The 25,226-nt window shown below is 50.3% G+C and overlaps 1 protein-coding gene across 3 annotated transcripts in view; it reads right to left on the reverse strand.

Moving 5' to 3' along the window:
- GALNT13 (polypeptide N-acetylgalactosaminyltransferase 13) overlaps positions 1 to 25,226 on the reverse strand; it is a 322,291-nt gene that overhangs the window by 133,149 nt on the left and 163,916 nt on the right. For all 3 annotated transcript variants that reach the window (XM_072122492.1, XM_072122489.1, XM_072122491.1), the window contains exons 3-5: positions 24,403 to 24,569; positions 23,115 to 23,322; positions 19,703 to 19,873 (exon numbers count right to left, since the gene is read on the reverse strand). In XM_072122492.1, the coding sequence (XP_071978593.1) occupies positions 19,703 to 19,873; positions 23,115 to 23,322; positions 24,403 to 24,569 (546 nt within the window). The remainder of the gene's footprint in view (positions 1 to 19,702; positions 19,874 to 23,114; positions 23,323 to 24,402; positions 24,570 to 25,226) is intronic.

Consider the following 25,226-nt stretch of genomic DNA (forward strand, 5'->3'; position numbering starts at 1 on the left):
GTACAGCACATCACACATGTACATACAGCAGGGGGCGCTAGTGTACAGCACATCACACATGTACATACAGCAGGGGGCGCTAGTGTACAGCACATCACACATGTACATACAGCAGGGGGGCTAGTGTACAGCACATCACACATGTACATACAGCAGGGGGCGCTAGTGTACAGCACATCACACATGTACATACAGCAGGGGGCGCTAGTGTACAGCACATCACACATGTACATACAGCAGAGGGCGCTAGTGTACAGCACATCACACATGTACATACAGCAGGGGGCGCTAGTGTACGGCACATCACACATGTACATACAGCAGAGAGGGCGCTAGTGTACAGCACATCACACATGTACATACAGCAGAGGGCGCTAGTGTACAGCACATCACACATGTATATACAGCAGAGGGCGCTAGTGTACAGCACATCACACATGTACATACAGCAGGGGGCGCTAGTGTACAGCACATCACACATGTACATACAGCAGGGGGCGCTAGTGTACAGCACATCACACATGTATATACAGCAGAGGGCGCTAGTGTACAGCACATCACACATGTACATACAGCAGAGGGCGCTAGTGTACAGCACATCACACATGTACATACAGCAGAGGGCGCTAGTGTACAGCACATCACACATGTACATACAGCAGGGGGCGCTAGTGTACAGCACATCACACATGTACATACAGCAGAGGGGGCTAGTGTACAGCACATCACACATGTACATACAGCAGGGGGCGCTAGTGTACGGCACATCACACATGTACATACAGCAGGGGGGGCTAGTGTACAGCACATCACACATGTACATACAGCAGGGGGCGCTAGTGTACAGCACATCACACATGTACATACAGCAGAGGGGGCTAGTGTACAGCACATCACACATGTACATACAGCAGGGGGCGCTAGTGTACGGCACATCACACATGTACATACAGCAGGGGGGGCTAGTGTACAGCACATCACACATGTACATACAGCAGAGGGCGCTAGTGTACAGCACATCACACATGTACATACGGCACATCACACATGTACATACAGCAGAGGGCGCTAGTGTACAGCACATCACACATGTACATACAGCAGGGGGCGCTAGTGTACAGCACATCACACATGTACATACAGCAGAGGGGGCTAGTGTACAGCACATCACACATGTACATACAGCAGAGGGCGCTAGTGTACAGCACATCACACATGTACATACAGCAGAGGGCGCTAGTGTACAGCACATCACACATGTACATACAGCAGAGGGGGCTAGTGTACAGCACATCACACATGTACATACAGCAGGGGGCGCTAGTGTACGGCACATCACACATGTACATACAGCAGGGGGGCTAGTGTACAGCACATCACACATGTACATACAGCAGAGGGCGCTAGTGTACAGCACATCACACATGTACATACAGCAGAGGGAGGCTAGTGTACAGCACATCACACATGTACATACAGCAGGGGGAGGCTAGTGTACAGCACATCACACATGTACATACAGCAGGGGGCGCTAGTGTACAGCACATCACACATGTACATACAGCAGGGGGCGCTAGTGTACAGCACATCACACATGTACATACAGCAGGGGGCGCTAGTGTACAGCACATCACACATGTACATACAGCAGGGGGCTAGTGTACAGCACATCACACATGTACATACAGCAGGGGGCGCTAGTGTACGGCACATCACACATGTACATACAGCAGGGGGCTAGTGTACAGCACATCACACATGTACATACAGCAGAGGGCGCTAGTGTACAGCACATCACACATGTACATACAGCAGGGGGCGCTAGTGTACAGCACATCACACATGTACATACAGCAGGGGGCTAGTGTACAGCACATCACACATGTACATACAGCAGAGGGCGCTAGTGTACAGCACATCACACATGTACATACAGCAGGGGGCGCTAGTGTACAGCACATCACACATGTACATACAGCAGGGGGCGCTAGTGTACAGCACATCACACATGTACATACAGCAGAGGGGGCTAGTGTACAGCACATCACACATGTACATACAGCAGGGGGGGCTAGTGTACAGCACATCACACATGTACATACAGCAGGGGGGCTAGTGTACAGCACATCACACATGTACATACAGCAGGGGGCGCTAGTGTACGGCACATCACACATGTACATACAGCAGGGGGGCTAGTGTACAGCACATCACACATGTACATACAGCAGAGGGCGCTAGTGTACAGCACATCACACATGTACATACAGCAGAGGGCGCTAGTGTACAGCACATCACACATGTACATACAGCAGGGGGGGCTAGTGTACAGCACATCACACATGTACATACAGCAGGGGGCGCTAGTGTACAGCACATCACACATGTACATACAGCAGGGGGGGCTAGTGTACAGCACATCACACATGTACATACAGCAGGGGGGGCTAGTGTACAGCACATCACACATGTACATACAGCAGGGGGCGCTAGTGTACAGCACATCACACATGTACATACAGCAGGGGGGGCTAGTGTACAGCACATCACACATGTACATACAGCAGGGGGGGCTAGTGTACAGCACATCACACATGTACATACAGCAGAGGGCGCTAGTGTACAGCACATCACACATGTACATACGGGCACATCACACATGTACATACAGCAGAGGGCGCTAGTGTACAGCACATCACACATGTACATACAGCAGGGGGCGCTAGTGTACAGCACATCACACATGTACATACAGCAGAGGGCGCTAGTGTACAGCACATCACACATGTACATACAGCAGAGGGCGCTAGTGTACAGCACATCACACATGTACATACAGCAGAGGGGGCTAGTGTACAGCACATCACACATGTACATACAGCAGGGGGCGCTAGTGTACAGCACATCACACATGTACATACAGCAGGGGGGGCTAGTGTACAGCACATCACACATGTACATACAGCAGAGGGCGCTAGTGTACAGCACATCACACATGTACATACAGCAGAGGGCGCTAGTGTACAGCACATCACACATGTACATACAGCAGAGGGCGCTAGTGTACAGCACATCACACATGTACATACAGCAGGGGGCGCTAGTGTACAGCACATCACACATGTACATACAGCAGAGGGCGCTAGTGTACAGCACATCACACATGTACATACAGCAGAGGGCGCTAGTGTACAGCACATCACACATGTACATACAGCAGAGGGCGCTAGTGTACAGCACATCACACATGTACATACAGCAGAGGGCGCTAGTGTACAGCACATCACACATGTACATACAGCAGGGGGCGCTAGTGTACAGCACATCACACATGTACATACAGCAGAGGGCGCTAGTGTACAGCACATCACACATGTACATACAGCAGAGGGCGCTAGTGTACAGCACATCACACATGTACATACAGCAGAGGGCGCTAGTGTACAGCACATCACACATGTACATACAGCAGGGGGCGCTAGTGTACAGCACATCACACATGTACATACAGCAGGGGGCGCTAGTGTACAGCACATCACACATGTACATACAGCAGGGGGCGCTAGTGTACAGCACATCACACATGTACATACAGCAGGGGGGCTAGTGTACAGCACATCACACATGTACATACAGCAGGGGGCGCTAGTGTACAGCACATCACACATGTACATACAGCAGGGGGCGCTAGTGTACAGCACATCACACATGTACATACAGCAGAGGGCGCTAGTGTACAGCACATCACACATGTACATACAGCAGGGGGCGCTAGTGTACAGCACATCACACATGTACATACAGCAGGGGGCGCTAGTGTACAGCACATCACACATGTACATACAGCAGGGGGCGCTAGTGTACAGCACATCACACATGTACATACAGCAGGGGGCGCTAGTGTACAGCACATCACACATGTACATACAGCAGAGGGCGCTAGTGTACAGCACATCACACATGTACATACAGCAGGGGGCGCTAGTGTACAGCACATCACACATGTACATACAGCAGAGGGCGCTAGTGTACAGCACATCACACATGTACATACAGCAGAGGGCGCTAGTGTACAGCACATCACACATGTACATACAGCAGAGGGGGCTAGTGTACAGCACATCACACATGTACATACAGCAGGGGGCGCTAGTGTACAGCACATCACACATGTACATACAGCAGGGGGGGCTAGTGTACAGCACATCACACATGTACATACAGCAGGGGGCGCTAGTGTACAGCACATCACACATGTACATACAGCAGGGGGCGCTAGTGTACAGCACATCACACATGTACATACAGCAGGGGGGCTAGTGTACAGCACATCACACATGTACATACAGCAGAGGGCGCTAGTGTACAGCACATCACACATGTACATACAGCAGGGGGCGCTAGTGTACAGCACATCACACATGTACATACAGCAGAGGGGGCTAGTGTACAGCACATCACACATGTACATACAGCAGAGGGCGCTAGTGTACAGCACATCACACATGTACATACAGCAGAGGGGGCGCTAGTGTACAGCACATCACACATGTACATACAGCAGGGGGGGCTAGTGTACAGCACATCACACATGTACATACAGCAGAGGGCGCTAGTGTACAGCACATCACACATGTACATACAGCAGAGGGGGCTAGTGTACAGCACATCACACATGTACATACAGCAGGGGGCGCTAGTGTACAGCACATCACACATGTACATACAGCAGGGGGCGCTAGTGTACAGCACATCACACATGTACATACAGCAGAGGGGCTAGTGTACAGCACATCACACATGTACATACGGTACACATCACACATGTACATACAGCAGAGGGCGCTAGTGTACAGCACATCACACATGTACATACAGCAGAGGGCGCTAGTGTACAGCACATCACACATGTACATACAGCAGAGGGCGCTAGTGTACAGCACATCACACATGTACATACAGCAGGGGGGGGCTAGTGTACAGCACATCACACATGTACATACAGCAGAGGGGCGCTAGTGTACAGCACATCACACATGTACATACAGCAGGGGGAGGCTAGTGTACAGCACATCACACATGTACATACAGCAGGGGGCGCTAGTGTACAGCACATCACACATGTACATACAGCAGGGGGCGCTAGTGTACAGCACATCACACATGTACATACAGCAGGGGGCGCTAGTGTACAGCACATCACACATGTACATACAGCAGGGGGCGCTAGTGTACAGCACATCACACATGTACATACAGCAGGGGGCGCTAGTGTACAGCACATCACACATGTACATACAGCAGGGGGCGCTAGTGTACAGCACATCACACATGTACATACAGCAGGGGGCGCTAGTGTACAGCACATCACACATGTACATACAGCAGGGGGCGCTAGTGTACAGCACATCACACATGTACATACAGCAGAGGGCGCTAGTGTACAGCACATCACACATGTACATACAGCAGGGGGCGCTAGTGTACAGCACATCACACATGTACATACAGCAGAGGGGCGCTAGTGTACAGCACATCACACATGTACATACAGCAGAGGGGGCGCTAGTGTACAGCACATCACACATGTACATACAGCAGAGGGGGCTAGTGTACAGCACATCACACATGTACATACAGCAGGGGGCGCTAGTGTACAGCACATCACACATGTACATACAGCAGGGGGGGCTAGTGTACAGCACATCACACATGTACATACAGCAGAGGGGCGCTAGTGTACAGCACATCACACATGTACATACAGCAGAGGGCGCTAGTGTACAGCACATCACACATGTACATACAGCAGGGGGGGCTAGTGTACAGCACATCACACATGTACATACAGCAGGGGGCGCTAGTGTACAGCACATCACACATGTACATACAGCAGAGGGGGCTAGTGTACAGCACATCACACATGTACATACAGCAGGGGGCGCTAGTGTACAGCACATCACACATGTACATACAGCAGAGGGCGCTAGTGTACAGCACATCACACATGTACATACAGCAGAGGGGGCTAGTGTACAGCACATCACACATGTACATACAGCAGAGGGGGCTAGTGTACAGCACATCACACATGTACATACAGCAGGGGGCGCTAGTGTACAGCACATCACACATGTACATACAGCAGAGGGCGCTAGTGTACAGCACATCACACATGTACATACAGCAGGGGGCGCTAGTGTACAGCACATCACACATGTACATACAGCAGGGGGGCTAGTGTACAGCACATCACACATGTACATACAGCAGGGGGCGCTAGTGTACAGCACATCACACATGTACATACAGCAGAGGGCGCTAGTGTACAGCACATCACACATGTACATACAGCAGGGGGCGCTAGTGTACAGCACATCACACATGTACATACAGCAGAGGGCGCTAGTGTACAGCACATCACACATGTACATACAGCAGGGGGGGCTAGTGTACAGCACATCACACATGTACATACAGCAGAGGGCGCTAGTGTACAGCACATCACACATGTACATACAGCAGGGGGCGCTAGTGTACAGCACATCACACATGTACATACAGCAGAGGGCGCTAGTGTACAGCACATCACACATGTACATACAGCAGGGGGGGCTAGTGTACAGCACATCACACATGTACATACAGCAGAGGGGGCTAGTGTACAGCACATCACACATGTACATACAGCAGGGGGCGCTAGTGTACAGCACATCACACATGTACATACAGCAGGGGCGCTAGTGTACAGCACATCACACATGTACATACAGCAGAGGGCGCTAGTGTACAGCACATCACACATGTACATACGGCACATCACACATGTACATACAGCAGAGGGCGCTAGTGTACAGCACATCACACATGTACATACAGCAGGGGGCGCTAGTGTACAGCACATCACACATGTACATACAGCAGGGGGCGCTAGTGTACAGCACATCACACATGTACATACAGCAGGGGGCGCTAGTGTACAGCACATCACACATGTACATACAGCAGAGGGCGCTAGTGTACAGCACATCACACATGTACATACAGCAACACAGTGAGGGCGCTAGTGTACAGCACATCACACATGTACATACAGCAGAGGGCGCTAGTGTACAGCACATCACACATGTACATACAGCAGGGGGGGCTAGTGTACAGCACATCACACATGTACATACAGCAGGGGGGGCTAGTGTACAGCACATCACACATGTACATACAGCAGGGGGCGCTAGTGTACAGCACATCACACATGTACATACAGCAGGGGGCGCTAGTGTACAGCACATCACACATGTACATACAGCAGAGGGCGCTAGTGTACAGCACATCACACATGTACATACAGCAGGGGCGCTAGTGTACAGCACATCACACATGTACATACAGCAGGGGGCCTAGTGTACAGCACATCACACATGTACATACAGCAGAGGGCGCTAGTGTACAGCACATCACACATGTACATACAGCAGGGGGAGGCTAGTGTACAGCACATCACACATGTACATACAGCAGAGGGCGCTAGTGTACAGCACATCACACATGTACATACAGCAGAGGGCGCTAGTGTACAGCACATCACACATGTACATACAGCAGGGGGCGCTAGTGTACAGCACATCACACATGTACATACAGCAGGGGGCGCTAGTGTACAGCACATCACACATGTACATACAGCAGGGGGCGCTAGTGTACAGCACATCACACATGTACATACAGCAGGGGGCGCTAGTGTACAGCACATCACACATGTACATACAGCAGGGGGCGCTAGTGTACAGCACATCACACATGTACATACAGCAGGGGGCGCTAGTGTACAGCACATCACACATGTACATACAGCAGTCACAGGGGCGGCTAGTGTACAGCACATCACACATGTACATACAGCAGAGGGCGCTAGTGTACAGCACATCACACATGTACATACAGCAGAGGGCGCTAGTGTACAGCACATCACACATGTACATACAGCATGTACATACAGCAGGGGGCGCTAGTGTACAGCACATCACACATGTACATACAGCAGGGGGCGCTAGTGTACAGCACATCACACATGTACATACAGCAGGGGGCGCTAGTGTACAGCACATCACACATGTACATACAGCAGAGGGCGCTAGTGTACAGCACATCACACATGTACATACAGCAGAGGGGGCTAGTGTACAGCACATCACACATGTACATACAGCAGAGGGGGCTAGTGTACAGCACATCACACATGTACATACAGCAGAGGGGGCGCTAGTGTACAGCACATCACACATGTACATACAGCAGAGAGGGCGCTAGTGTACAGCACATCACACATGTACATACAGCAGAGGGGGCTAGTGTACAGCACATCACACATGTACATACAGCAGAGGGGCGCTAGTGTACAGCACATCACACATGTACATACAGCAGAGAGGGCGCTAGTGTACAGCACATCACACATGTACATACAGCAGGGGGCGCTAGTGTACAGCACATCACACATGTACATACAGCAGAGGGCGCTAGTGTACAGCACATCACACATGTACATACAGCAGGGGGCGCTAGTGTACAGCACATCACACATGTACATACAGCAGAGGGGGCTAGTGTACAGCACATCACACATGTACATACAGCAGGGGGCGCTAGTGTACAGCACATCACACATGTACATACAGCAGAGGGCGCTAGTGTACAGCACATCACACATGTACATACAGCAGGGGGCGCTAGTGTACAGCACATCACACATGTACATACAGCAGGGGGCGCTAGTGTACAGCACATCACACATGTACATACAGCAGGGGGCGCTAGTGTACAGCACATCACACATGTACATACAGCAGAGGGGGCTAGTGTACAGCACATCACACATGTACATACAGCAGGGGGGGCTAGTGTACAGCACATCACACATGTACATACAGCAGGGGGGCTAGTGTACAGCACATCACACATGTACATACAGCAGAGGGGGCTAGTGTACAGCACATCACACATGTACATACAGCAGAGGGCGCTAGTGTACAGCACATCACACATGTATATACAGCAGGGGGCGCTAGTGTACAGCACATCACACATGTACATACAGCAGGGGGCGCTAGTGTACAGCACATCACACATGTACATACAGCAGAGGGGGCTAGTGTACAGCACATCACACATGTACATACAGCAGGGGGCGCTAGTGTACAGCACATCACACATGTACATACAGCAGGGGGCGCTAGTGTACAGCACATCACACATGTACATACAGCAGGGGGCTAGTGTACAGCACATCACACATGTACATACAGCAGAGGGCGCTAGTGTACAGCACATCACACATGTACATACAGCAGAGGGCGCTAGTGTACAGCACATCACACATGTACATACAGCAGGGGGCGCTAGTGTACAGCACATCACACATGTACATACAGCAGGGGGCGCTAGTGTACAGCACATCACACATGTACATACAGCAGGGGGCGCTAGTGTACAGCACATCACACATGTACATACAGCAGGGGGCGCTAGTGTACAGCACATCACACATGTACATACAGCAGAGGGCGCTAGTGTACGGCACATCACACATGTACATACAGCAGGGGGTGCTAGTGTACAGCACATCACACATGTACATACAGCAGAGGGCGCTAGTGTACGGCACATCACACATGTACATACAGCAGGGGGCGCTAGTGTACAGCACATCACACATGTACATACAGCAGAGGGCGCTAGTGTACGGCACATCACACATGTACATACAGCAGAGGGCGCTAGTGTACAGCACATCACACATGTACATACAGCAGAGGGCGCTAGTGTACGGCACATCACACATGTACATACAGCAGGGGGTGCTAGTGTACAGCACATCACACATGTACATACAGCAGAGGGGGCTAGTGTACAGCACATCACACATGTACATACAGCAGAGGGGGCTAGTGTACAGCACATCACACATGTACATACAGCAGAGGGCGCTAGTGTACAGCACATCACACATGTACATACAGCAGAGGGCGCTAGTGTACGGCACATCACACATGTACATACAGCAGGGGGTGCTAGTGTACGGCACATCACACATGTACATACAGCAGGGGGTGCTAGTGTACAGCACATCACACATGTACATACAGCAGAGGGGGCTAGTGTACAGCACATCACACATGTACATACAGCAGAGGGGGCTAGTGTACAGCACATCACACATGTACATACAGCAGAGGGCGCTAGTGTACAGCACATCACACATGTACATACAGCAGGGGGCTAGTGTACAGCACATCACACATGTACATACAGCAGGGGGGGCTAGTGTACAGCACATCACACATGTACATACAGCAGAGGGGGCTAGTGTACAGCACATCACACATGTACATACAGCAGGGGGCGCTAGTGTACGGCACATCACACATGTACATACAGCAGGGGGCGCTAGTGTACAGCACATCACACATGTACATACAGCAGAGGGCGCTAGTGTACAGCACATCACACATGTACATACAGCAGAGGGCGCTAGTGTACAGCACATCACACATGTACATACAGCAGGGGGCGCTAGTGTACAGCACATCACACATGTACATACAGCAGAGGGCGCTAGTGTACAGCACATCACACATGTACATACAGCAGGGGGGGGCTAGTGTACAGCACATCACACATGTACATACAGCAGAGGGGGCTAGTGTACAGCACATCACACATGTACATACAGCAGGGGGCGCTAGTGTACAGCACATCACACATGTACATACAGCATGGGGGGCTAGTGTACAGCACATCACACATGTACATACAGCAGAGGGCGCTAGTGTACAGCACATCACACATGTACATACGGCACATCACACATGTACATACAGCAGAGGGCGCTAGTGTACAGCGCATCACACATGTACATACAGCAGGGGGCGCTAGTGTACAGCACATCACACATGTACATACAGCAGGGGGCTAGTGTACAGCACATCACACATGTACATACAGCAGGGGGGGCTAGTGTACAGCACATCACACATGTACATACAGCAGAGGGCGCTAGTGTACAGCACATCACACATGTACATACAGCAGGGGGCTAGTGTACAGCACATCACACATGTACATACAGCAGGGGGGCTAGTGTACAGCACATCACACATGTACATACAGCAGAGGGGGCTAGTGTACAGCACATCACACATGTACATACAGCAGGGGGCGCTAGTGTACGGCACATCACACATGTACATACAGCAGGGGGCGCTAGTGTACAGCACATCACACATGTACATACAGCAGGGGGCGCTAGTGTACAGCACATCACACATGTACATACAGCAGGGGGCGCTAGTGTACAGCACATCACACATGTACATACAGCAGGGGGCGCTAGTGTACAGCACATCACACATGTACATACAGCAGGGGGCGCTAGTGTACAGCACATCACACATGTACATACAGCAGGGGGCGCTAGTGTACGGCACATCACACATGTACATACAGCAGAGGGCGCTAGTGTACAGCACATCACACATGTATATACAGCAGAGGGCGCTAGTGTACAGCACATCACACATGTACATACAGCAGGGGGCGCTAGTGTACAGCACATCACACATGTACATACAGCAGAGGGCGCTAGTGTACAGCACATCACACATGTATATACAGCAGAGGGCGCTAGTGTACAGCACATCACACATGTACATACAGCAGGGGGCGCTAGTGTACAGCACATCACACATGTACATACAGCAGAGGGCGCTAGTGTACAGCACATCACACATGTACATACAGCAGAGGGCGCTAGTGTACAGCACATCACACATGTACATACAGCAGGGGGCGCTAGTGTACAGCACATCACACATGTACATACAGCAGAGGGCGCTAGTGTACAGCACATCACACATGTACATACAGCAGGGGGGGGCTAGTGTACAGCACATCACACATGTACATACAGCAGAGGGGGCTAGTGTACAGCACATCACACATGTACATACAGCAGGGGGCGCTAGTGTACAGCACATCACACATGTACATACAGCATGGGGGGCTAGTGTACAGCACATCACACATGTACATACAGCAGAGGGCGCTAGTGTACAGCACATCACACATGTACATACGGCACATCACACATGTACATACAGCAGAGGGCGCTAGTGTACAGCGCATCACACATGTACATACAGCAGGGGGCGCTAGTGTACAGCACATCACACATGTACATACAGCAGGGGGCGCTAGTGTACAGCACATCACACATGTACATACAGCAGGGGGCGCTAGTGTACAGCACATCACACATGTACATACAGCAGAGGGCGCTAGTGTACAGCACATCACACATGTACATACAGCAGGGGGCGCTAGTGTACAGCACATCACACATGTACATACAGCAGGGGGCGCTAGTGTACAGCACATCACACATGTACATACAGCAGGGGGCGCTAGTGTACAGCACATCACACATGTACATACAGCAGGGGGCGCTAGTGTACAGCACATCACACATGTACATACAGCAGAGGGCGCTAGTGTACAGCACATCACACATGTACATACAGCAGGGGGGGCTAGTGTACAGCACATCACACATGTACATACAGCAGAGGGCGCTAGTGTACAGCACATCACACATGTACATACAGCAGGGGGCGCTAGTGTACAGCACATCACACATGTACATACAGCAGGGGGCGCTAGTGTACAGCACATCACACATGTACATACAGCAGGGGGCGCTAGTGTACAGCACATCACACATGTACATACAGCAGAGGGCGCTAGTGTACAGCACATCACACATGTACATACAGCAGAGGGCGCTAGTGTACAGCACATCACACATGTACATACAGCAGAGGGCGCTAGTGTACAGCACATCACACATGTACATACAGCAGGGGGCGCTAGTGTACAGCACATCACACATGTACATACAGCAGGGGGGGCTAGTGTACAGCACATCACACATGTACATACAGCAGAGGGGGCTAGTGTACAGCACATCACACATGTACATACAGCAGAGGGGGCTAGTGTACAGCACATCACACATGTACATACAGCAGGGGGCGCTAGTGTACAGCACATCACACATGTACATACAGCAGGGGGGCTAGTGTACAGCACATCACACATGTACATACAGCAGGGGGCGCTAGTGTACAGCACATCACACATGTACATACAGCAGGGGGCGCTAGTGTACAGCACATCACACATGTACATACAGCAGAGGGGGCTAGTGTACAGCACATCACACATGTACATACAGCAGGGGGCGCTAGTGTACAGCACATCACACATGTACATACAGCAGGGGGCGCTAGTGTACAGCACATCACACATGTACATACAGCAGAGGGGGCTAGTGTACAGCACATCACACATGTACATACAGCAGAGGGGGCTAGTGTACAGCACATCACACATGTACATACAGCAGAGGGGGCTAGTGTACAGCACATCACACATGTACATACAGCAGAGGGGGCTAGTGTACAGCACATCACACATGTACATACAGCAGAGGGGGCTAGTGTACAGCACATCACACATGTACATACAGCAGAGGGCGCTAGTGTACAGCACATCACACATGTACATACAGCAGAGGGCGCTAGTGTACAGCACATCACACATGTACATACAGCAGGGGGCGCTAGTGTACAGCACATCACACATGTACATACAGCAGGGGGCGCTAGTGTACAGCACATCACACATGTACATACAGCAGAGGGCGCTAGTGTACAGCACATCACACATGTACATACAGCAGAGGGCGCTAGTGTACAGCACATCACACATGTACATACAGCAGGGGGCGCTAGTGTACAGAACATCACACATGTACATACAGCAGGGGGCGCTAGTGTACAGCACATCACACATGTATATACAGCAGAGGGCGCTAGTGTACAGAACATCACACATGTACATACAGCAGGGGGCGCTAGTGTACAGAACATCACACATGTACATACAGCAGGGGGGCTAGTGTACAGCACATCACACATGTACATACAGCAGGGGGGGCTAGTGTACAGCACATCACACATGTACATACAGCAGAGGGCGCTAGTGTACAGCACATCACACATGTACATACAGCAGGGGGTGCTAGTGTACAGCACATCACACATGTACATACGGCACATCACACATGTACATACAGCAGAGGGCGCTAGTGTACAGCACATCACACATGTACATACGGCACATCACACATGTACATACAGCAGAGGGCGCTAGTGTACAGCACATCACACATGTACATACAGCAGGGGGCGCTAGTGTACAGCACATCACACATGTATATACAGCAGAGGGCGCTAGTGTACAGCACATCACACATGTATATACAGCAGAGGGCGCTAGTGTACAGCACATCACACATGTACATACAGCAGAGGGCGCTAGTGTACAGCACATCACACATGTACATACAGCAGGGGGCTAGTGTACAGCACATCACACATGTACATACAGCAGGGGGCGCTAGTGTACAGCACATCACACATGTACATACAGCAGGGGGCGCTAGTGTACAGCACATCACACATGTACATACAGCAGGGGGCGCTAGTGTACAGCACATCACACATGTACATACAGCAGAGGGCGCTAGTGTACAGCACATCACACATGTACATACAGCAGGGGGCGCTAGTGTACAGCACATCACACATGTACATACAGCAGGGGGCGCTAGTGTACAGCACATCACACATGTACATACAGCAGAGGGCGCTAGTGTACAGCACATCACACATGTACATACAGCAGGGGGCGCTAGTGTACAGCACATCACACATGTACATACAGCAGGGGGCTAGTGTACAGCACATCACACATGTACATACAGCAGGGGGCGCTAGTGTACAGCACATCACACATGTACATACAGCAGGGGGCGCTAGTGTACAGCACATCACACATGTACATACAGCAGGGGGCGCTAGTGTACAGCACATCACACATGTATATACAGCAGAGGGCGCTAGTGTACAGCACATCACACATGTATATACAGCAGAGGGCGCTAGTGTACAGCACATCACACATGTACATACAGCAGAGGGCGCTAGTGTACAGCACATCACACATGTATATACAGCAGAGGGCGCTAGTGTACAGCACATCACACATGTACATACAGCAGAGGGGGCTAGTGTACAGCACATCACACATGTACATACAGCAGAGGGCGCTAGTGTACAGCACATCACACATGTACATACAGCAGAGGGCGCTAGTGTACAGCACATCACACATGTACATACAGCAGGGGGCTAGTGTACAGCACATCACACATGTACATACAGCAGGGGGCGCTAGTGTACAGCACATCACACATGTACATACAGCAGGGGGCGCTAGTGTACAGCACATCACACATGTACATACAGCAGGGGGCGCTAGTGTACAGCACATCACACATGTACATACAGCAGAGGGCGCTAGTGTACAGCACATCACACATGTACATACAGCAGAGGGGGCTAGTGTACAGCACATCACACATGTACATACAGCAGGGGGCGCTAGTGTACAGCACATCACACATGTACATACAGCAGGGGGCGCTAGTGTACAGCACATCACACATGTACATACAGCAGGGGGCGCTAGTGTACAGCACATCACACATGTACATACGGCAGAGGGCGCTAGTGTACAGCACATCACACATGTACATACGGCAGAGGGCGCTAGTGTACAGCACATCACACATGTACATACAGCAGAGGGGGCTAGTGTACAGCACATCACACATGTACATACAGCAGGGGGCGCTAGTGTACAGCACATCACACATGTACATACGGCACATCACACATGTACATACAGCAGAGGGCGCTAGTGTACAGCACATCACACATGTACATACAGCAGAGGGGGCTAGTGCACAGCACATCACACATGTACATACAGCAGGGGGGGCTAGTGTACAGCACATCACACATGTACATACAGCAGAGGGCGCTAGTGTACAGCACAGATAAGATCTCTGGCTTTATATAATGGGGGTCATTTACTAAGGGCCCGATTCGCGTTTTCCCAACGTGTTACCCGAATATTTCCGATTTGCGCCGATTGTACCTGAATTGCCCCGGGATTGAGGCGCACACGATCGGATTGTGGCGCATCGGCGCCGGCATGCGCGCGACGGAAATCGGGGGGCGTGGCCGAACGAAAACCCGACGTATTCGGAAAAACCGCCGCATTTAAAAACCGAAAAAGTGCCGCTTGGGGAGCGCTTACCTTCACCTGGTCCGAGGTGGTGCATTCCGGCGCGATGAGATGACTTTCAGCGCAGCAGCGCCACCTGGTGGACAGCGGAGGAACTACATTCATAAATCCCGGCCGGACCCGAACCAATTGGGCAGATTTACTTACCCGGTCCATTTGCGATCCAGCGGCGTGTTCTCCGCTCTGGATTCGGGTCCGGCCGGGATTTATGAAGGTAGTTCTTCCGCCGTCCACCAGGTGGCGCTGCTGCGCTGAAAGTCATCTCATCGCGCCGGAATGCACCACCTCGGACCAGGTGAAGGTAAGCGCTCCCCAAGCGACACTTTTTCGGTTTTTAAATGCGGTGGTTTTTCCGAATACGTCGGGTTTTCATTCGACCACGCCCCCCGATTTCCGTCGCGTGCATGCCGGCGCCGATGCGCCACAATCTGATCGCGGGGCAATTCAGGTACAATCGGCGCAAATCGGAAATATTCGGGTAACACGTCGGGAAAACGCGAATCGGGCCCTTAGTAAATGACCCCCAATGTATCAGCACAGGAAGATAAATGGCGACACTTTCCCCAACCAGAAAAGGCAATGAGAGGATTTATTTTTGGATTTTTTCAGAGTTTCCATTCCCGTGAATATTGAGAGATTTGAAGAGATGGTTATTGTCCTATATTCCGGCCCCCACCTCTAATTTGTATATTTTTAGGGACATAGAGGATTGTATTCTGTGCTTCATTGCAAAAAGCCATCCGAAAACTCCTTTTTTCTGGATTCCAGTTTCGTGTAAAACTGTGAAAGATTTAACCAGTTTGTGCTGCTCACGTGGGGTTTTGGAAGAATTGACAAGGGGGTGGGGCTTAGCAGGAGGAGGCAGGGCTTCCTAAGAATGAATAGGTAACCGAGCTCCATTCTAGATGCAACATCATCACTTTCCCATTAAGAAATATTTCCACAAGGAATGACATTTTTTTATACTATTGGATGTAGAAAATAGCAGAGCACAAAACCAGGGACATCCCTCCTAGATCCAGGCACCGGGACTGTGGGATCTGCTTATATGTGTTATCCATCGTCTCCTGCCTTCTAAAGTCTTTTTTTAAAAACTTAGCAATTTTGCTAATGAGCCAGAACAGCTCTGGGGGATGTTGCCCCTCTATGCTGCAGATTCAAAGGCTGTTACACTGAGCAGGGACACCCTTCTCCCCGTATGTGCTCATTGTTGCTGAGATTACAGGAAGTGCAGGGGGGAGGGGGGCTCTTCTCCACTCCATTTTTCCTCCTCCTTTTTTGTGCTTGCCCATCATTCCCATGAGTAGATAGCCAAACAAAAGTTTAACATTACTGAGCATTTGTTGTACAATTTATGTCGCTACATACGCGGCGTTGTTTTTAATCATGTATCATGTTTTGCTATTTTGTATTTTCACGTATTTGTTTTCCATTTATACCTGCACCCATGATACTTTACGCTTTCCTGTGTATGTCTTGTTGCCAGGACTACGCGTGCTCGGGGCGGGTATATTACCTGCGCCCCGAGATCTCGCGATGTCCGAGGCTTGAGAAAGCGCTTCCTAGCGCGAAACGGCCCGTCGCCTGTCGTGGCGTGCATCACCCCTGTCCTGAATTCTTCCTTAATAAAGCTTTCGCTGCTTGAGTTCGGTGAGTGCCATCTCTTCTTACCTCTTGTGGATATTCATATTGTGCCTTCTGCGAAGCTTGGATGTGCACCCCGCAGCAGGATTCCTTTTACCTGCCCCAACGGGTGGCTGTATCTGCTGGACGTGGACTGTGACTCTATATCTGTGTGTCAGGTGGTGCCAGTCATCCTTTCTTTTCCATTTATTATTGGGGTGAGGGGGGCATCTGCTGCTACAGTGTAACAAACTGTGAGGCCAGAGCCCAGGGGCTTCTGTAGCAAAGCCAAAGCCCTTCAGGTTCATTAGCATAATTATAAAAGTTGATGTTAGAAGGCAGGAGACCACGGATAAGAAATATAAGAAGATCCCACAGTCCCGGTGTCGGGATCTATGAGTAATGTCCCGGGTTTATCAGGATGGATTGTGATGGGAGATTTCCTTTAATAACTCCAGCCCCCCCCCATTCTCTGTTTGTGCGAGTATCTGAGATACATGAGCGTTGTGCTCAGCAACCTCTGACACTCCCATAACATTCAGTGGAGCAGCAGGACGCACGCTCCAGCCATTACATGTCTAAAAGAATAAGTACAATTCAGTCCAGAAATATTGGGTCTCTTCTCTCATCTCTGTACCACAAGGTTTTCCGTTTCTAGTTGTAGGATTTTTCTCTCTATCTCTGAGCTCCGGTCGTGTGAGAAGAAGCTGCAGATCATCGTGTAATCCGCCTGCGCAGCGCCGATCTTCTGGGACGACCCTTGTGTATAACATCCCTCATTCTCTCCCACGTGGGGCCGGAGGTTGGATCTACATGGAGCGATGTCCCTGTGCCGGTGGGAAGGGGCGGCATCTGGACTTGTCCACCAACTGGAATAGCGGAAAAGCTTCTCCAATGGGAAAGACGTCGTGTAGCAGTTTAAGGAATCGATTGGCACAATCAGATCTGTAAAATCTCTTATGGTTCTAAAGACAGAAAGATGTAACAACAACCAGGAACGTGCCCTGTGATGCGCAGCTACATGACTGTCCCTGGTGCTGAACACGGAGCTGAAGGTCCTGGATCCAGTCCTTATGTTCCGGAATAACAATATATGGAGAACTAAACCCCTTGTGATATTACAGATCTGATTGTGACAATCGATTGCAAGACAATTCTGTTCTTTGATCTGTGATGCGACCTCCGTCCCAATGGTAAAACGTATGCGTATAGATGCGTATAGATGCGTATAGATGTGTATAGATGCGTATAGATGCGTATAGATGCGTATAGATGTATATAGCCTACGATATACCTCCCCTCACACACGACTTGGGGGGTATTAGGAGTCAATTGCCATTACTTCTCTGACATAATCCACCTTAAAAGGAAATCTACCACCAGGATGAAGGATTGTAAACCAAGCACTTCCATATTGGTGTGCACCCTCTCTGCCAGGATCCGCTCTTCTTTTAACTCCTTTTGCCTCTGTTTTTACAAAAAAAAGCCCTAAAAATTATGCAAATGAGCCTGAGGGGCTCCGGAATCTATTTCCAGCTATGGAGCCCCTCTGGCTCATTGTAAAAACAAGGGCATAAGGAGTTAAAAGAAGGGCGGGGCACACACCAGCATGTAAGTTCTTGGTTTACAGTCCTTCATCCTGGTGGTAGATTTCCTTTAACCTGATCTGTGATATTATGAATCTGCAGTGAAGACGATTTGTTAGTTTTTGTCATTTTCTTTCCTTTATTGGATTTTTTAGTCTTTGTTTTTATTATTTGTATCGACTCTTGTCGGCGGCCGCGCGTCTGACAAGGTTTCGAGCACTTACCTTACTGGCAGCGTTCGGTCTCCTTTCCTCCTGTCCATCTCTCTCTGGGGAACTGGATACCAGCGAAAATTCAATTTCCAATTAAATCCTCCGTAAGTCATGTCTGATCCGGCCATGTACTCAAACGTGTCGTCGCTTATTACATCGATTATTGGACAAACCACCGTTTTCCTGGAGACAAAAATATGAAACCGGAGAAAACAAATGAGAACTTGTTCCAGAGACGCGTCACATTCCTGCTTCTAGGAGTCATTACTGCTCATAACATCCATTGTTTGTCCTCATTTCTGTGGCCGTCACCGCATCTCACAGCGATTATTCACCCCTGACCCCAGAGCCTCATGTCACTCTCATAGTCCGCCCTCAGATGTATCATCAGATCCGCAGCAGATATCCGATTCCTGCTGCGGGACCACACAAAACCACAAGGCAGAAGATTCTTATTTTTGTAAAAAGTTTTTCTATCTGTCATGTGACCTGAGCTGCCGAAATCTAATGTGTGAGCGCGAGGTGCGGATTGTCTCCTAATTCTGTGCATTGGGTCCCTTATTTTTTAAGATTTAAGGAAATCTCCCATCACAATCCATCCTGATAACTGGGGACATTACCCACAGATCCAGGCACCGGGGACATTATTCCTAGATCCAGGCACCGGGACTGTGGGATCTTCTTATATGGGTTATTCATGGTCTCCTCTCAGAAGTGTTCTGGGGGGGTGTTACCAGAGCCCCTCCATGTTGTAGATTCACAGGCTGTTACACTTTGCAGAAGACCCTTCCCTCTCCCACTGTGTTCTGACATTTCCTCTGCTGCAGTGAGTACAGGAGTCAGAGGGAGGAGGATGTTGAGGGAGCAGGGGAAGGGTGAGACAGTGTAGCAGCCTGTGAATCTGAGGGGGCATGGTAACACCCCCAGGACGCCTCTGGGGCTCATTAGCATAATGTTATTGTTTTAATAGGAAGGAGGCCGTGAATGCCACATACAAGAAGATTATCACAGTCCCCTGGATCTAGGAGTAAGTCCCCCTGGATCTAGGAGTAAGTCCCCCTGGATCTAGGAGTAAGTCCCCCTGGATCTAGGAGTAAGTCCCCCTGGATCTAGGAGTAAGTCCCCCTGGATCTAGGAGTAAGTCCCCCTGGATCTAGGAGTAAGTCCCCCTGGATCTAGGAGTAAGTCCCCCTGGATCTAGGAGTAAGTCCCCCTGGATCTAGGAGTAAGTCCCCCTGGATCTAGGAGTAAGTCCCCCTGGTTCTTGTGGATTTTGATGGTTGATTTCCTTTAGGTGAATTAGCTTTCCATGGACAGTATGGAGTCTAGGTTAACCCCTTCCTAGATAATGACCTGTGGATCACATGAAGCTGATATTCCTTCCTCTCACAATAGTCTCTGAGTCTTTCCAGATGATGGACCCGTTTGTATCTGTTACGGGGGGTGAAGCTCCGGCAGAGCGAGGACTGATGTCAATGAGCTCATTGTGCGGGGAAAGAAATATTTACCACCGGAGACAATGAAGCGACTTCCTGTGACATCTGTGATTATACTACAACCCATCGCGCTCCACCAGCGACGTCATGGATGCATGATGATCTATAAAGTGTCACCCGCCCCTCCCCCCAGCCCCAATACCCCATCATGCTGGCGCCTCCTAATCAGTAGTGGCCGTACCCCGGGGCACAAGCCTTCTAGGGGGCCCCAAACCACCCAAATTATATACTGATATTTCACCCATGAAATCTTCCACATCTGTTCCTGCTCTCAATCAGGACCTTAGAAGGTCCTCAAAAGGTCCTGAAAGTGCAGAGTGAAAGCAGCAGAAGGGACGCGTCCTCCATTCCCCAAGAAGCTGATTCTGGCACCAGATGTAGGGAGTGACCCCAGACTTGTAGGGGCCGTAATATTCCTACAGCCCCGGGCCACATGGGGGTCTTATCTGCCCCCTACATGGACACACAGGGACGGCTCCTTCTCATCAGGTCTCCCATCACACAGGCAGCTGGAATTTACATAAAGTAGATGATAGTAAACTGAATGCAGCGATACTGAAAGCGGAATAATCTATACGGAGACGCTGCACTTCCGGGATATTAACGGCTTGTGCAAAGATTACAAAAGGATTGACAACTCCTTAAAGTTCTAGTCTGTAATGGAGCGGCACAAGGTGTTAGTCTGACCCCCTGCATCCCCCTGCAGGACACAGAGCAGACACTAGGAGGCGACACAAAGATACATTGTAATTAGGGACAAGCGTCTGATCACATTCACCAAGTTCAGGTTCAGGAACCCAAACTAATTCCAGCCAAGTTTGATGCTCGAACCAATCCCGGGGCTTACCCTATAAATGCCACAGCAAAGCCGTGACCTAGTCAGAGAAAGACAATCCGGGGGGGACTTTCCAGCTGCGGGGGGGAGCCGGAACACCAAAACTGGCAAACTTTTGGGTTTGGGTCTGCCCATCAACACATTATGAGTGAGTATTTGCCTATAGTGTAGTGTACATGGGTCAGGAGACACAAACCTCCTCCTGACCCATGTCCCTAAATGTGGTGTCTTTTCTCACCCGTCCGCCATGATGGAGAGGAGTGGGGGTGGGGGGTGACCAATCCATAGCAATGCATTAAGTATGATGAATACCAACATAAGATATCCCAGTCACCTATGTACTATCCTACTACTGACAAATAAACAAGCAATACCAATGGGAGTATATAGGATGCCTCAGTAACCAAACATAACTAATTCAAAATTCAAATATAGCTTTATTAAATCGGTCATCAAAAAAAAAACCTACAGTTAAAAAACACACATAAAAACCACAAAAGATGTGGCGGTGGTCATGAATAATGCAGTACATGTAAAGTACATCCAAAGTTGCAAACACCAGTATATACAGGCTATAACCAATAGTATTACCCACCAGGGTGTAATGAACAGCCAACAATTGTTGAGGTAGTAAGTCTGACCACCGCCACAGCACCCCGACGCGCGTTTCGCCGTCGCTTCCTCTAGGCATTGGTATTGAATGCATTAAGTATGGACCGTAACACGGAGAAGGATGGGACATGTCCAATATGTTTCCCGTGTGAGGAGCGTTGCGGTGCCACAGGTGTGCAGGGGTGCAGGTGTGGCCGCTATCATGTGCCGGGGCAGGGGTGTATGAGAAAGCTCCCACTATATGTGTCTGTCCATGTGGTTGTGATGTGTCCTCAGCTTTCTTCTGCATGACGTGAGAAATCGGAGCCTTTGAAGGGATTTCCCAGTATGATTGGAAATGATCTATCTCCAGGGAAAGGTCATGAGACTCGGCTTCTATCCGCTGCTCCAGCACTCGGGAAGAAACATGGTGACAAATATTGTGGTATAAATTATCAACAAGTATGAGACTCAGGATTCACGTTTAAGACACTCCACAAACCTGTCCTCTCTGATCCTCGCTAGTAGAGGCTCCAGCCATCCCACCGTGCATTCACAGTGCGCATCCAGGAAAGTGATCACTTGACCCCTGGAAATATTCGCTCCTCTCAGACGCGCCCGGATCAGCCCCGATCGCTGCTCCATCCGCAAAATTTTGACAGGAACTTCCAATTGCTTGACATAAATTTCTAATGGCGTCTTCAGAAAATCTGTAAAGGAAAAGAAAAAAAAAATTTACCTTCGGGCACAAAGAGACATTGAGAACCTTTCTGTCTCCTTACAGAGAATTCGCACTTTATCCGATGCTGATACTTTACTGCCAACAATGAAATATTAGGATAAGATGTGACACTGGTCGCTTGACATTGTTTACTTTGTGGGTCAGTGAAGACATTGGGGCAGATTTACTTACCCGGTCCATTCGCGATCCAGCGGTGCGTTCTCCGACGCTGATTCGGATCTTCCAGCGATTAGCTAAGGTCGTGCGCCCGATGTCCACCAGGTGTCGCTGCTGCGCTGAAGTCCATCGGAGTGCACTGGAGTTCACCGTTTTTTTTTTTATTAAATACTGCGTTTTTTCCAAATCCGTCGGGTTTTCCGACAGCCATGCCCCCCCCCCATTTCCGTCGTGTGCATGCCGGCGCCGATGCACCACAATCCGATCGCGTGCGCCAAAACGGGGCAATTCGGAGCAAAACGGTAATATTCTGGAAACACGACGGAAAACGCGATTTGGGCCCTTAGTAGATGACCCCCAATGTGTCCACAGGATCTGCCTCCAGGTCTGGTTACTTCCCCGGCTATTAATGTATTGATATTCACTCGTGCACTGATATTTGTGATGCCTGATGACGATTTGAGTTCCAAAACCAAAACGCGTCGCTATGATGTTAATAAAGTGAACCAGATGCCCCAATCATCCCGGTTCAGTCTCCTCTCCTCTACATGAAGGAGGACACCGGCCGCATCTATAAGCCATGCCCCTCAATTGCCTCATATCAGTTTTACTCGGATGCTCGAGGTTTTCTCTTTTCTACGTGGTAAATCCCCGGTTCTGGGCCAGATACAAGAATCTTTCTCCCGCTACGATTGTCTTTCAAAAGCCGACACCGGACACGCTAAGAGATATACTGTATGTACATGAATTAAGAGGCAATTATTATTATTATTATTATTATTAGTAACTTCTACAAGAAATCACACAATTCAATAAGAAAATGACTCGTGACTATTGGTGATTGTTTTCCACACCAATAGACTGATGGATGAGGCCGATGTCGCAGTTTTACCTCGTTCACTTGCATCATCAACCAAAATGATTTCGGATAAGAGATGGTGCGGCGATCGATTGATGACGCTGTGGACGGTGCGCAGCAGCGTGCTCCAGGCCTCGTTGTGGAACACTATTACTATACTCGTGTTGGGAAGTTCATCCGCATAAACTTTAGTCTTACATCTGTAACAAAAAAAAAAGATATCAAGAAGTGTAAGAAAGTCATAAGTCAGGGTCAGTATATAAGTGTCCAAACCAGGGGGAACCGTCCCACCGGACCCAGACCTAACACCAGGGGGACCGTCCCACCGGACTCAGACCTAACACCAGGGGGACCGTCCCACCGGACCCAGACCTAACACCAGGGGGACCCAGACTCAGACCCAACACCAGGGGGACCGTCCCACCGGACCCAGACCTAACACCAGGGGGACCGTCCCACCGGACTCAGACCTAACACCAGGGGGACCGTCCCACCGGACTCAGACCTAACACCAGGGGGACCGTCCAACCGGACCCAGACCTAACACCAGGGGGACCCAGACTCAGACCTAACACCAGGGGGGACCGTCCCACCGGACCCAGACCTAACACCAGGGGGACCGTCCCACCGGACTCAGACCTAACACCAGGGGGACCGTCCCACCGGACCCAGACCTAACACCAGGGGGACCCAGACTCAGACCTAACACCAGGGGGGACCGTCCCACCGGACCCAGACCTAACACCAGGGGGACCGTCCCACCGGACCCAGACCTAACACCAGGGGGACCGTCCCACCGGACCCAGACCTAACACCAGGGGGACCGTCCCACCGGACCCAGACCTAACACCAGGGGG

Source organism: Engystomops pustulosus, chromosome 8, assembly GCF_040894005.1.
Source record: "Engystomops pustulosus chromosome 8, aEngPut4.maternal, whole genome shotgun sequence".
In the NCBI taxonomy this organism is placed as follows: Eukaryota; Metazoa; Chordata; class Amphibia; order Anura; family Leptodactylidae; genus Engystomops; species Engystomops pustulosus.